General features: G+C 29.8%; 1 protein-coding gene across 1 annotated transcript in view; it reads left to right on the forward strand.

Moving 5' to 3' along the window:
* LOC148226687 (5-hydroxytryptamine receptor-like) overlaps window positions 1–16345 on the forward strand; it is a 198177-nt gene extending 181832 nt beyond the window's left edge. The window contains exons 3-4 of the mRNA XM_088203462.1: window positions 2112–2355; window positions 14342–16345. Coding sequence (XP_088059588.1) covers window positions 2112–2355; window positions 14342–15227 — 1130 coding nt within the window. The 3' untranslated portion in view covers window positions 15228–16345. The remainder of the gene's footprint in view (window positions 1–2111; window positions 2356–14341) is intronic.
* The last annotated feature ends 249 nt before the right edge of the window (window positions 16346–16594 follow it).

Genomic DNA, 16594 nt, shown 5'->3' on the forward strand with positions numbered 1-16594 from the left:
TTTGCTTGCATCGCAACGAAACTTTGTCTCATTTATGTGCAATTCTAAAGTGGAACGTGGACAAAAACCAAATAAAAAACGAAACATTAAAGTTGTGTAGTGGAATTGAAATAGTTAAAACGTTTTTATTTAAAATGCACGAGAGAAAGAAAGTCGTGTTTGAATAACTTATCTCAATTCATTCTGGTAGAATAGTTATTTCAAAGATTAAAATAAACCGATACGAAACTATAGTTAATTTAGAATTCATTATAAAATATTTAATTAACTTACCTTATCGGTTCTTTATTTTATATTGTACAATATAACCACATGCTCGATCATGATATATAAAATATCCAATTTACATTCGATTAATTAAAACACTGGTCGAATTTAAATGATAAAGCTTTCCCATTCGGCTCGCACAATGAAAAGCGATCGGCTAATGCAAAAGGGCCAGATTGACGTGGCGTAAAGGGTTGTTTTATATTAAAAATCCTCTCTATTTGCTCCAGAGTTTAATTGAGTTATATTCTCGAAACCGAATCATTCCGTAAATATGAGAGAAAAAAATATAAAATTAATTTAAAACGTTTATTATTTACCCCACACACGCGATCGACCAATTGTGTTTTGAGGTAAATTAAAACTTTATTTATACGGATACGAGAGCTAGTTTGAAGCGCTCCACTTCATGCAATATCATAGGAATGAGATAAGTGGTTAAATTATTAAAAGTTTAATTTATTTCAAAAACAGAACGATGAAATATCTAATGGAATATTTTTAATTTCGAGAACGTGTTATTAATATTTTTTTTAATATATAATACATAATTCTAGTGTTTCTAATTTAGCTAAAAAAACTTACATGTTATCAAGATATATTAAAAAAATATTTTTTTAATAAGTACTATATAAATAATATAGTACGTATATTTACATATATATATATATAGCAATATGTATATATACTTTCTAGCTTATATATCTGTCAAAGCAAAATACAGCAAATTTATAAATATTTACAATATGTATATGTACTTTCTAATCTAAATATTTGCCAATCGATCGAAAACCCTTTTGTGAAATCAAGCTTTTTATTATTGACAAATTTAGTTTGACATTATTTGCTATTTAGAAAATAAATGGTGTCCCAAAATTAATGCAAGATTTGAATTTGCCGTCATTAGAGCAGTAAATGTTGACAGCTGAGAGTTTAGTGTTAGTAAAAATAAATAATAATCATTAATAATCCTATCTTATGTACTTTATATTTAAAAAAAAAATAACAATCTCAAGACTAAAAAATGTGTTTTCTATTTAATTCAAATCTTGCGTTAATTTTGGGACACCTATATATATCTACCGGTGAAAATGTATTCCGATATGATTTCACTGAAATTACATATTTAAAAAATATTTTCGGGATAGATTCAAAACTGTTTTTTTTAGATTTTCTTTGAGGGATAAACCGAGAATTTTTTTATTAAGAATCAGTGATGTTAGTTTAGGTTTTTCTAGGAGTAAAAGTCCGTGGTCATTTTTTTAATATTTGTATAGTATGTCATTAAATGACATGCATTTTTCTGGCCAAATTTTAAAGTGGCAAAATACCCCCCCCCCTTGCCCCTCCCCCAATGACGTCGTTTTTTATCATCTTTCTTTAACCATAGTTCTCATAACCTAACGTAGTGTAATATATATCATATGTTGCTTCTGAAACGCAAAACTGCTTTTGCATCGAATTTTATGACCCTGTTGATACCATAACTTCTAATCTCTTGTAAGTCTGATTTATTCGACTGACAGATTTTTTATTTTACAAATATATTATAATAACCAATTTTTCTCAGAATAATCCCATTACGTAAAGATGCATAACCTTAATTTTCTACTTATTGTGCTTATCTGATACAATTAAATCTCTTAAAATATTATTAAATAACTAGTTTTATGTTATTATTAGCTGTAATCATATAAATAATTTAAATGCTCACAAACATATAGCACATAATAGAATAAAAAATAAAATTCCTCTAAAAAAATATTATTTATCTAAATTTTTTTGTGCATTAATTAATTATCTATGTTATATAATAGTATATAAATTATTAATTATTTTTTCAGGAAACGTTTTTGTGATAGCAGCCATCTTGCTCGAGCGACATCTGCAGAACGTAGCCAACCACCTGATCCTGTCACTGGCTGTGGCCGACCTTCTCGTGGCCTGTCTGGTGATGCCGTTAGGTGCCGTGTACGAGGTAGCCCAGCGGTGGACCCTAGGGCCAGAGCTTTGCGACATGTGGACCTCTAGCGATGTACTATGCTGCACAGCGTCAATTTTACACCTGGTCGCCATCGCACTCGACAGGTAAATTTAATGACTATACTCTTCTGCTACCTAACGTATACTACGTTATAATAGTGTAACTCATTTCTTATGAATTGAAAATCGATGATTCAATTTTACATTACCAAAAAAATGTATCTGGTAATCCATAAAAAAATTATAGTCGAAATGAAAAATTATATACTGAATATTTTGGCATAGATTCCATCAATCAAAACATAACACATGAGTTAAAGCCACAATTTATCACTAAATAATGTACCTACATACAATTGTGATATCAGAAAATTTGATGAATACTAAACAATTAATCTCAACTCATCAATTAATAAAGCATCTTATAGTGATAAATGAGTTTAATACCAATACTTTGATTTTATCAGCATGTTTATCATATACATATGTAGGTAATAGTGATAAATTCATTATGATCCTAAAACATATTTTAATATACATAGTTTATAGACTGTATAAAGAAACTTTCGAAATTATTACCCTCCAGCGTATGCTCATTATAAAACATTAATAAATAACTAGAACCCATTTCACTTTTATATATAAATAAATACCCTCAGGGGAATTCTCTCTCACCTTTCCGACACTGAGGTTTATTTCATGTTGTAAACTAGTTTAAGATATATGTAGTATCTATCGTACACGTTGACAAATCAACGGAGAGTATAATAAATATATTTACAATACCTTATGAAAATTGTTATATTTTATTATGCATCAGATTAAATCTGGTTTATTATTAAAATAAGTCTAAGATAATATTTCTCTTTTAAATATAAAAGCAAATTTGTTATAAATGTAAAATTTACTAAAAAAAAGGGTTCTCAATCAAATATTCGATTATTAAATTATACGAATATTTGTAAAATATTAGCTTATACTATTTCGAATGAAATTTAAAAAATCTTAGAATAAAACAATTTGTATACTAAAGCCACACATCGTTTTTTTTATTAATATAATCGAGTGACTAGTGCCGCTCCAAAATCCATGGTCCTATATGCGCTTTAAAATGCGAGTTAATAAGACACTTCTTTTCAACAAAAAAATGCTTTTACGCCTTCGAAAAATATTTATAAATAGAATGTTTATTGGTGTGTCTACTATGACCAAAATTCACAGAAATCGTTCGTTGAACGAAACAAAATGTTCTAAAGGCTCATGTTTTATTATCGTTTTACGCTTATCCTAAAAACAGGTGTGCGTCGAAATTTTTTGTGAATTTCGTGTTACGTTTTTGTATTTGTTGTATCAGGACTCAAATATTTTATTTCAATCAGTTCAATAATTTGATCATAAATAATTTATTTATATATATTTAATTTATATGCAAATCTGCACCAAACAAATGCCAATATGGATATGACCTTCATGTATATCAAATTCGTCCCAAACATTATTAGCTATTTTATATACAACTAGCGGACCCGGCAGTGCTTCGCAATTGCTAAATTTGAGTATATGTGTATATGAATTAAATAAACACATTGGAAGTTCAATATCAATTCATTTATTCAATTTAAAAGACATGAATGGAACTGTGTGGAATAATTCATTTTTTTCTGTTTTCTGTACAATATCAATTCATATTTAATAAATTATTTACCTTCAAGATCATTGCAATGCTCTGGAATATAAGATGTTTTTGGTGATTTCATCTGGCGCATAGGTAAACAAATCACTTGGTTTTCTTACACGAGAGTATACAACGTATAATTGATCATGATAAAAACATGAATTATCTGAATTCAATCCAGATAATTAACGATTGAACTTGTGATTTGTTTATCGTTGTTGCAAAAGCTGAAAAAACGCGTTTGAGACCGACAACACTATAAAAACAACATTGTTACATATCAGATTTCATTCAAACTGCTCTCTAAACACTCCCAAAACTAATAGGAACAAACTGTAAAATTTTCAGCGAAATCGGTTTAGTAGTTTTTGAGTCTATAGAATACACACATACGAACATTGTCTTTAGGCGCAGAGCAAAAGCGCCCCGACGTAAGTGCGCTGTCATAATCGCGTAGCATCATATACGTGCCTAACATAATCGCGCGAGCTAAAAATAATGAAAACAAAATTTGTATACCAATAAAAATAAAATTTGACTATCGATTAGAAGGCTTATTATTCGAACGGAATCCCAACTATGTTTTTAAATATTGCAATACTTACTTGTGTATTATATACGTTTGGTTAGGTTTAATAAACTTCTTGGGATTTTCTAATGTCAGTACGAATTTTCCTAAAAGCTTGTATTCCATCGTTTTATTTAAATCCCTATGGGTCAATGTACTTAGATAATGTGTCAAAAGAAGTGAGTGCCGTATTGTGATTATTGCTATTGATAATTTATTCTTCTTCACTTTCATCCTTATTCTTTTTCTCTCCTATTAAATTACATCTGCATCACTCACAGATAACACACATCGTATACTAACCACTCCTTAATATTTTATTCATCGACATTTTCAAATTCTTATATATTTTTTATACTTCACATGTTTTATATATTCGTTATAAACAAAATCAAATGAATTTTATTAATCTAACCTTTTACATACAATTTAATATTCAAAATTATTATGTGCGGAATATATGGTATATATATGAAAATAAATACGACTACACATATTTGGTATAAACTAAAGCAAATTACACAATTTTGATGATTAACTAAATTAGCACTTTATTATTGAACATCGTTTGTAAATTCGGTTTTTATTATATTTTTTTGCACTTTAACTACCTTTAAATATTTTATTTTTTTAATTTTTCATTAATAATATATTATGTATAATAATATAAATTCAAAACTGGTGTGTATTTGACAGTCCTGTTTTGAAATAGTAATTTATTAATATGATACTTTTCACTCAACATAAAAAATATATTTTTTATTTCATAAATATTCCATATTTTCATACATATCTGTAATTTTGATAAAAAATAAAGTAAAATGGACCGCGGGGCATATATGAGATACGCTCGCATTTGATTAACGTGTTTTTTAACATTAAAAAGCAAATTAATTAATTGCGTCTCTAATCTCCTGAGAGTGCTGACGGATATCTACTGCGAAATTTAAAAAAATTGAAACGAATAAAAATATTAAACGTAAATATAAAAAAAATAGTTTATTTATTATATATGTATTTATATAATATAGTAAAGTAAAGTTACATGCGCTCCGCATAATGAAGTCGAGCATCCAATACGCATTATCACAAACTTTAGCGACGTTCATATCTTCTTGACATATGTCTGTTAAAATATTTGTAAGTATACATATATTTTTTAACAATCGAAAAACTACACTCGCCTGTCTTTCTCTGGACTGCGAATATGTTGTTTGTGCTGATTTGGAGCAAACTCCACTGGATGCAAGTTCAGGATCAGGATGCGTTGGTAGCGTTCTGGTGTATATGGGCTAAGAAAATTGGGATGACATCAATGATCACTATTTCTTAGACTTCTTGAGCAACCCTTTTGAGATATGTTGTGGAACTAGAATATCTGTTTTTGTCTGATAATATATTTTTAAAATACCAACTTTAACAACTGCATTCGTACTGAGTTGCATCAGTTTGTCAGCAATCATTTTTTTCGAATATGTCTAGCTATTTTATTTTTTATTAGGTAACCGTCAGTTATTTTTAAAACCGCGTCTATACTTATAAAACGCTTCTTTTCAACAGAAAAAAACTTTTACGCATTTGTAAATAAAATGTTTTTTGGTTCTATCTACTATGACTGAAATTCGCAGAAATCGTTCGTTGACGGAAACATTCCGCTAAATCTATTGACATAACACCATTAGCTAATCATCTTCTTTAATCAGATAATGATATCTGGAATATGTTTGATTATATATTTAGTTCAATATTGAATGAAATCCATTTCTTAAGATATTAAAATCTAAAGCAATTTGGGAAGCAGTTTTTAATCGTTTCCTTTTAATTTCAATCTTATTGACGAAGATCGATAGAAAATATAAATTATATATAACATAGGTAGTATTGCTAGTATACTAAATAATGTTATTGGATATTGAGATCGATATGTGTACTGAATCATCAGTGATCACCAACGAGTTTATCGGGGCATAATTGATATCAAGTGCAACCCGACGAAGCATAGATTTAATTAACGAATTTCCACGAGCGTTCAGTACCTCTGCAAAGTTTTGCCAGGCTCAAGACATAATCTTCTGCAGACAATACACAGTACGTACAAGTACGCAGTGGTATAGTAAGGCCTAGGCCAGAATGTACGAGTATAATACGACAGGGAGCCGTATTACTTTGCCAACTAGCGCTTTATACCCACCCTAAGTATAACACTACGCTACGTCTATGAATATGTATTATAGTTACCGTAGTAGTGTATGTCTAGTCGCTCGAGTGCAATACTGACCCAAAACTTATTAATGTAAAACACTGCTTTAGCACGCCGGTGTATTGGATTTATGAATTTTGTTGTGGGTATACAAAACAGCACACAGGTGACGTTCCATGAGAGAGTTTATTTTATGGGTGGTATAAATATTTTAATATTATTTTTTTTACGGATTCCCATGTGAATTATTGTAATACTTGATTAAGGTTTGTACAATATATTGTTCGTTGGAAGTAAAATCAGCTGTGTCGATTACTCAATATTATTTTAATAAAAAATAAGTATCGTGTGCTTTAGAGCTAATAGTAAACCTAAATCGAATATAAATAATGATGAAATGGATATCTCTCGAACTGACTGTATTAACGCAAATACAGTATAGCTGTTTTGTTTATTTATACATCGATATAAAACCAACTATATTTAACTTAATATTAGCACGTTTTAATGTATCTATTTATGTTAATCATTATTCCTTAATAAATGTTCCTTTAAATATTATAAATAAACACTAATACATTAAATTTGTTTTAATCTCTAATTTAATTATTTTAAATATTTATCTAAATCTTTCCTTGGTATTTATCTATTCTGCAACACTGCAAATTTGTTACAATATAATTTAATTTATTTTTTATAAACCTGTTATAAATGTATGTCATTGAAAACTATGATAAGTTTACTGAAAGTGCATCATTATTTATAACCTCGTTGTTAATGATCATTAAAACAGAAATTTGAACCTTGTTTTTTATTTGATCGTATCATTTTTATTTATTATAAGCAAAAAATGTTATATTTTTAATTTTAAACATTTGAGCTTTTGATAATATTAAAATAAATTTATTTTATGCATATATTACTTTTAATAATATTCGCAATTTTGTAAGTAACGCGCACCCTCGCTATGTGCGCCGGCGCTGCATTGACTGTGCTTAGTATTTATTTAAAACTCGTTTAGGTTTACTTGATAAATCACTAGTATTTTATTTTAATCTTCATTATTTGACGAGTTTTCCTTGTCAAACGCGAAATAGTAAAAATCGTTCATCTCATATCACTCTTTGTGTGGCGTGTGATCTTTAAACAAAGTCAGGTATCATAATATTCTTTTGGCTTTTGCTTGTTTTTTTCATATGAATATTAAAGTAACAATTAAAAATCTTTACTGTATCAAAAATTCCTATATAACATAAGGATTAAAAATTAATCGTAAATTTCATTAAACCAAAGGTTACCGACAACTCGTTAAATTAATTTTCCATTATATATATATACTACACGTAACTTTGTTATTAAGCAGATTAGATACAACGATTTATAGGATATATAGGATCATTTTTAACAATAATTAATAATACATATCATTTACAGTGTGTTTAAAAATAAAAAAGCAGAAATCTTAGAATTGCATTTTCTAGCAAACTAAACGGTAAAAGCAATACATTTTCCGGCTTTCCTTTTAAAAAATCTCTTGGCATGCTGCTTGGGCATGTCGAGCCGGTCTGGCGGCGTTTCCTTTACGAAATCTGAATTTATCGTTTTTGTCAGTCGACGATTGCATAATTCTTGTAGATAAAGCCGTTCCATTAGTGACATTGCTGTGATTTCGTGACCGGTCGCCATTAAAACGGGAATTCTGAGCCTCAGATAGGCCTAGGAAATTGCTATAGCCTGGCTTTAATCCACAGCCATAACCCTTATGCTTTGCTGGAAAACAAAACTATCGCACTTGAAGAGATAGCGAATGTTTAAGGATTGTTTCGTGAGCCATTTGTGCATTCAGACTTGGTTTTCTAATTAGAAATAAAATAAAATATATTTATTATAACATTTTTTTTTAATATATTTATATCAAATTTATATGATTTTTTTATGACAATGTTAAGAACAATTTTCGTCGAATTTTTCACAACAATAAGTTGGTATGAGTTAATTTAAAATTAAAATATTCACTACCCATTATCATGTCACTACGTTCTACTACTGATTGTTTGTATTATATTTTTTTGTCACTTAAATCTTAACAAACATTGGTATATATGTGCCATAAAATAAACATTAGTTCTATTATATTTAGTTCACAACCTTAAAAGGCATAATTTAAGATGCTAGAAATATAGTATATGTATGAATATTGCTTGTTATTTTATATATTAGTACCATTATTTTTAAACTCTAAATAAAATTATATTTTCTCCATCAGTATTTAAAATCATACATAGATCTTTAGATCAAAATGTAATTAAAGCTTTATCGTTTATAGCAATTTTGCTCAAATACATAAAAAATAAAAATCTTATCGCCTTGGTTAACCATTTGACTTTTCAATTTTACAACTTGTCCGTTTCATGTTAGTTTTGCTTCAATTTCGTGCCTTGTCATTTTCAGACGCAAACTTACGCCGTAGTGCGAGAACGACGGAAATTGTATATATTTATATTTTAAAATGAGCAAAAAAGAGTCAATATCTCTTTAGAAACGCAGTAAAAACGTTGTCAAATGCATACTTTCTCATTCGAGTCGTTAGTATGCAAAAAATATAATTATAAGTTATGGATATAAAAATGTATTCTATACAGATTTGATATGAAAACTTTTTTTATATACATGTTTATAAATATTTGAGTGCTCTTTATGAATGTAAAATAAAAACTCAACAGTTCGCAAAGTGACTCATCTCATCGCGATTTTTTTATAAAAGTTCGAAGTGTTTGCGATAGGATAAAAAAATATTTTAATCATTAATTTCGCCATTTCTAATCAGCAGATTTATGTATATCTTTGTGTTTAAAAAAAGTATAAAAATAATTCTGAATGTATTTTAAAAATAAAAATATTTTTGTATGTATTATCAAAAATCTCTTAAAATAGGTACGCGCTTAATGAAAGAAAATATCAACACGTGTCGATTTTTACATGTTATTGCGCATGTTTTGTCATCGGAAATAATAACAGTGCCTTTTCCCCATAACTTTTGACAAAAGCTTTATATATTTTTACCATCTGCGGTCGTCCGAAAGCTCAGTGTTAAAAAAAGTTATATTATACAATCAATCGGGCGATGTTTGGTTTACATAATTTGATAAAAACACAACAATCAGAACGTTTTGCTTATGATTTAATTTGAGATGGATCGGTTAAAAATATTTACACAAACCACTTTTGATAAAATGAGCTTTTTCATTGGCAGATTTTTTTAAATATTTTTATAGCAATTATGTAGCTCTTTTAAAGAATACAATTTAAAAATACAAATATTTAACTTAGAAATAAAAATGCTTGTAAAATATGTTTTTCTCCCTAAGCTTATGAAATATACGTTAAGCTTGAAAGTACACGTAACGTAATTAATTGTGTAGTATATTGTTTTTTTATTTAAATGTGTAATTTATTTAAGTTAACATATGTACATATGAGCATGCAAGATTTGATTACAAAATAATTAGGTTTATGATAAAATAAATAAATTATAATTGTTATCATATAAAATGAGAATTTTCTTAGAAATTATATTACACTGGCAATTTTCTCCGTATTAATATTCCCCGAAAATTTAAATTATTTAGATAAGGAATTATATATCTTAGAATATTTTTAATTTAAGAACATCCAGCATAATATGTTATTATAAAATGTTTTTTAGCATATTCTCCTAAATGTATTGTTTATAAGCTAATGTTTAATGCTCTGTTTATCTATCTATATAGGCATACATATTTTTTAGAGGTTAACTTAAAACAATATATTTTATAAAATAAGGACAATGTTCTTATGTCATCTTTGACATCATCGTGGTCCTCTTAGAAACATTTGTTTATTAATAAGTTGTTCAATTGAATGTTTTATAACATCCAAGCCAATTTAAATCCTTTCATTGCATTAACGCAAAATTTATTTCAAAACGTGACAAGATGCATCACAAATTTTAATTATCAAACACAAACTACGCATACAATGTGGCTGTTTATTTTTAATTTAAAAGCTTTCGTTTTATTGGAGCTGATGGTCGTTTGACCTATGAGCCCATAAAATATACTATAACTTCTCTTCCACATCCATCACATAAATAATACAAACAATATCACGCCTGCCTGTGACAGTTTATCATACATCTCCTGATTTCGCGTTGAATTATTTATTTTTAATTATTATCAACGTAACAATACGTATTTTTCAACGTAACGAAATTTATTATTTAAAGAGGATTCTTTGACGTGAGAAAAATATTATGAGATGCTGGTAAAAATATCTTTCATTAAAAATTTGACGTACTTCTGATTTTTTTAGTTTATTTTACGTCATACACATTTAAAATTTCACATAAATATTTTTTTAATCGTGTATAACATTTTTTGATCAGATCTTTTCAAAGCAAAATATACGTTTTAAGTGGAAAAATAACTGGAATAACAGAGTATAAAAGAGGTTATATTATATGTTATAAATAACGAACTACCGTCATAATCTTACTCTTTTTTAATAACGCAATTTAAGCAGGGGGAAAGGCTCGAGCTTTTCTATATAAAATATTATTTTAAAAAACCCACATTAATAGCGACCCCTGCGGTTAAAGACCACTTTTATAAGTGTTCGCAAATAGCCTGCGGGTATATTCTTTGTTGAATAAAAGGCAGTTAGACTTAACTATCGAATGGTGGACCGAGCTTTGTGACCTACGGCATAAATTCAGATTATTGCGGACTTCGACGAGCGTACATTATTGCTCCATGGGAAATAACGAAAACGATAAGGGAAACCGGCTTCTGTGGATTGAAAGCACACATTATAAATTATTACACTACTTCGTATAAACTTTGCTAGTTTGCACATATGCGAGAACAACTTTAAATGAAAAATGCTCTATTTAATGAATGAATAATTTTCATGTTAAGTATATTTAATTTGCGCACTTACTTAGTAATGAAAATAACTAATAAAATTTAAATATTTAATAAACATTGTATGGTTGATAATGTTTTATAATATTTCATTTTAAAGTCGAAAGTCATAAAATCTGCTTATAAATTTATTTACGTCATAAAAATTTAATAAAGCAAAGATGAGCATCACGATGTTATAAAATACTGAATAAACTAGTTAATAATGTATATTTTCATTGTATTAAAGTCGAATGTTATTGAACGATAATACATAATTTATTCAAGATTTTATTAACAAGATTTATTCCACATCTGTAAAAAGTGTTTCAGTAAACTATTTATATTATGCAAATTATGGATTTAAAACGAGCCGCCAAGCGGATGCAATTAAGATATTATAAACCAGTGCAAAATAAAAACCAATGTTAGATAGAATTTTATTTAAATGCTATAAAATTACAATTTTTTGTTAGTGCGATATCTACTGCTACTTTTTTGCAAGCAAATTTGTTATACGTGAGACGAAGAGCTGAACTAAAACCCAATCGATTCTTCTGTTCGGTTTTTGTTATTAACATAGATAAAAAAATCTTTTCACACAAATATGAAGTTGAATAAACTACCAAGAATTTGATTTGGTCAGCTTCGAGCGCTTCTGAACATTGTCGGCAAACAGCCGAAGTCAATGGAACCGAAGTTGGAGCTGCTCTTTCGAGCGTGAGCGGTGAGATACTTCCTCTTTCGCTCTCTCGCGTGTTAAGTGACGATAATGATATGGTTTTTCGCAAACTGAGATAGAACGAGTAACTCGGTTTAATTTCAGTATGCACGTAGGCGTCCTATGGTCAACACGCATGTCGAGCGCTGCGTCGTGGTCACGTGATCAAGTTATAATACCACATGCTCATCGGGGATTTGAACAGACTCTTACAGACATCTTTGAATATTTTAAGGCACCAAAAAGGATGAATTATATTTTTGATATTATATTATTCTAACAGATATCGTTATTATATTTTTTTCATATAAAATTAAATAATGAAAAAATAATTAGTGGTACTTGATTTTGTTAAAAAAAATCATTTATAATATCCTTATGTATTTTCCTAGATCGGTTTATATAAATGTCACACCATAAAGAATTCTTATTTAGAATCTATGGCGATAAATTCTAGGATAGTCACAGATGTGGTGTTAGTATTCTGAAGTATCATTTTTATGGCTTATGGCATTTTGCAAAAGCCGACAAAGATTTTGCGTAAATTGAATATTTACGACTGAAAAGTTTTCACTGATATTGTATTGGTGAGTGCCTACACAAACTTTTATAATTAATAGTTCAGTAGCGTAATTTTAATAATATGACAATTTAAAAATTGCGATTATTTGGCACATTTTTCGATCGCGCGCAAATATGCTAGCTGTACGTGACAGAAGCCGCCGGACGTCATTCACGGCCGCCGTCCGGACGGCATATGAAATTTGCGGCAGTGTGGTCGCTTACTCGAAGTCATAGGTCTCGACCGACTTCAGTTGCAACTTTGATTCGGACAACTTCCAGAGAGTGTAGTGCAGGCACAACATTTGGTTTCTGGCAGGGCTGTGTCACACCAGTAGGAGATTCCCCGAATCTTGTATCCCCGAATCGGGTGAAAGTTTGCACGGACCAGCAATAATTTGTTGCGGACCAGTACCGGTCCGTGGACCACCAGGCTGAAGAACACTATTATAAACCATTGATATATAGCGCTTAAAGCGCTTTTCTATACAATTTTCAGTAAAAGCATATATTTACTGTTGTCAATTAATAAGACAATTACAGTCTTTGCACTTCAAGTAAAAACTTCATAGATCGGGCTCAAATGATTTATGAAGGGCGACGGAGAAGTGGAGAAAACGATTTTGTTTAAAAAAAATGTGCGAAAATGTTTTAGGCATTTTATATTTAAAATAAAGTAAATATCTATCGCATAAAATATAATGCGTTTTTGGATCATTTTAAATTGCTCAATATTTGAAAACGACACAATTCCCTTTACAGCAGTATACGCTACAGCTTCCAAACTTTACATACATACAATCACGCGTGCTAAAGCCGACTCACAAGAAGAAAGTCGTATACGTCGCACGAAAATACTATTGTGTTGTTTTAGTTTTTAGGAGATGCAGCATATTGGCATACTTTTGCAAATTTATCAGAGGTTGATAACAATGTTACACGTATGATATATTATTTAAAAAATGCAATTAAAAACATTTCAAAAATTAATAATCTATTGTATTTTTATTCAATATTAATTGCTTGTACGAATATGTTCATATTAAATTAAAGTATTGGTCAAAGTATATTCAAACCAAAATTTGGTCAACAGAAGAGCGCAAAAACAATTATCACTTCTCAAAAGTCAAAAATCCACGTCAAAAGCAATAAAATCGTGTCGTCGCCGTCGCAGTGGGAACGCTCGTTACCAAGCGTTCCCACTGCAACGGCGCCAACACGATTTTATTGCTTTTGACGTTGATTTTTGACTTCTGAGAAGTGATAATTATTTTTGTCGCTCTTCAATTGGGCAAAATTTGGTTTAAACAATACATTGTCTAATGGTAGCATACGGTTATAGAAGTTTTAGTTAAAGTTATTAATTTTTATTGCTGGTTATAGTGATATGTATGCATACTTAACATTTCGTTTTGTTTTTTTTAAGGTACTGGGCTGTCACCAACATAGACTACATTCATCATAGGACAGCTCGAAGGATCGGCGTGATGATCCTGATCGTGTGGTCAGTGTCGTTTTTAGTTTGTGTGGCTCCAATGTTGGGGTGGAAGGACGCCGAGTGGGACAAGAGAGTCGAAGATCTCCAATGCATCGTCAGTCAAGATTTAGGTTACCAAATATTCGCGACAGTGTCCTCGTTCTATCTGCCGCTCTTTGTGATATTGGTGTTGTATTGGCGGATCTTTCAAACGGCCAGGAAAAGGATTAGAAGAAGGCAGCAGGCGCAGGGAGCTAGACCAGCAGGTCCCAGCATGGGCGCTCAAGGAGTTTTGGCAGCAGCCGGAGGTAGTGGAGGGATAGCTGCTGCTGTGGTGGCAGTGATAGGAAGACCTCTTCCGACTATTTCAGAAACAACTACCACGCAATTCACAAACGTCTCGTCTACCAACACTAGTCCAGAAAAAAACTCTTTCGCTAACGGTTTAGAACCAGATCCTCCAACTGCCGACTGCATGAGTTCATATTCTCCGCAAGTCTACCAACACTATCCAATCAAGAGAAAACCTAAAGATTCAGCTGACTCAAAAAGAGAGAGAAAGGCTGCGAAGACTTTAGCTATCATCACGGGAGTTTTCATTATATGTTGGCTACCTTTTTTCATCTTAGCCATTCTTCTACCGACTTGCGATTGCTATATCAGTCCTTATCTCATGTCTTTCTCGTTATGGTTGGGTTATTTCAATTCAACTTTAAATCCAATCATATACACTATCTTCAGTCCAGAGTTTAGGCATGCCTTCAAAAGACTATTATGCGGAAGAAGAAGTACTTTGAGACGGCGAAGGCATCTAGGAGTGAGACATTTTCAATAAAACGGTTGTTATAAACAGGGTCGTCGTCTTAATTAAAAGATTCCAACGAGACGCTTAGTAGAATTTTTATTTTTTTATACTAATGATAAACGGGGAGGGTTTACTGTCACGCGTATTCTGTATAGGTGCATATACTTGTATATATGTATATATATATATATATATATATATTTTAAAATGGAAAGATAAAGTTATTTGACATCATCGAGCCCTATGATGTCAAGTAAATTTGTTTCTTTCGATTTTTCCGTGTAATATAATAATATAAATAAACGTATACATGTTGTAGCATATTTATTGAATATTATAAAGACCAAGAATTTCATAAACCGCAATCAAAGACTAATTTAACCTTTTATGAAAACTTAGTCAAAATAAGATTTATATAGAGATGCGACTAATCTTTATTTTTCGGTTTTACATAACTATCAATATTGTTGTAAATACAAGTGGTACAAAATTTTGTTGTAGTTACCCTATTTTTAAAACAGTCGCTGAATTTTGTGTCACTTGTAAATATGTCCGTCTATCGAGCAATTGTAAAAAATTAGAGCGAAGTGTAAAAAAGTCACGCTTGAAATGGTGCTTGGAATTGTTAGAGTAAAATCATTTATGTTTCTATTCCATATGTATATTAAAAAAATCCGTTTGTAAATACATATTTATTTCCAAAAAATTAAGCAATAATTTATACCTCGCAAAGCTTAATTCGATTTGGGAATACGTCGAATCAAAATATGATACCCGCCGTTATAGCGTACTTTTCGTTATATTTTGTATCCCACAGGAGCGAGACGAGATTATATGTGAGATGAAAAAACCCTATTGTTTAAAGCTTAAAGAAAAATTCATATTTTTGTTAACCCCGTTTATTTATATATGTAATATAAATATATAAATGTGATATACAATCAACTATTAGACGTGTGCTGGACCACATTGATCCCGATCGACTTGACCTTTAAATTTTAGATTAAATATAAAAAAAAATAAGCCCAATGCAATCTACAACGATTTTATTTTATCAAAACGTGCAATAATGATGAAGTAATATATTTTCCTATTGCTTGTAATTGACATAGAAAATACCTATATTGTATATATATTCATATTATAAAAAATGCAATCTACAAGATAGAGTATTAATTTATTTTTATTTATAGAAATATTATGTGTATATGTTTTTATTAAATAAATGGTTGATTATTACAAAAATGTGTTCGTTCATATAATTTCACATAATTTAATTTTATCTGAAAGCAACCCTCGCGATGCAATCAAAAATATCAAAAAGTTAGCCTTCTTCTAAAAGCAGCCTTTTCATGTCACGATTAAAGCGACGTTAACAATAAAATTTATAAATACCG

Source organism: Plectrocnemia conspersa, unplaced genomic scaffold (assembly GCF_051122295.1).
Source record: "Plectrocnemia conspersa isolate PC_06_02 unplaced genomic scaffold, ASM5112229v1 ptg000014l, whole genome shotgun sequence".
Taxonomy (NCBI): domain Eukaryota; kingdom Metazoa; phylum Arthropoda; class Insecta; order Trichoptera; family Polycentropodidae; genus Plectrocnemia; species Plectrocnemia conspersa.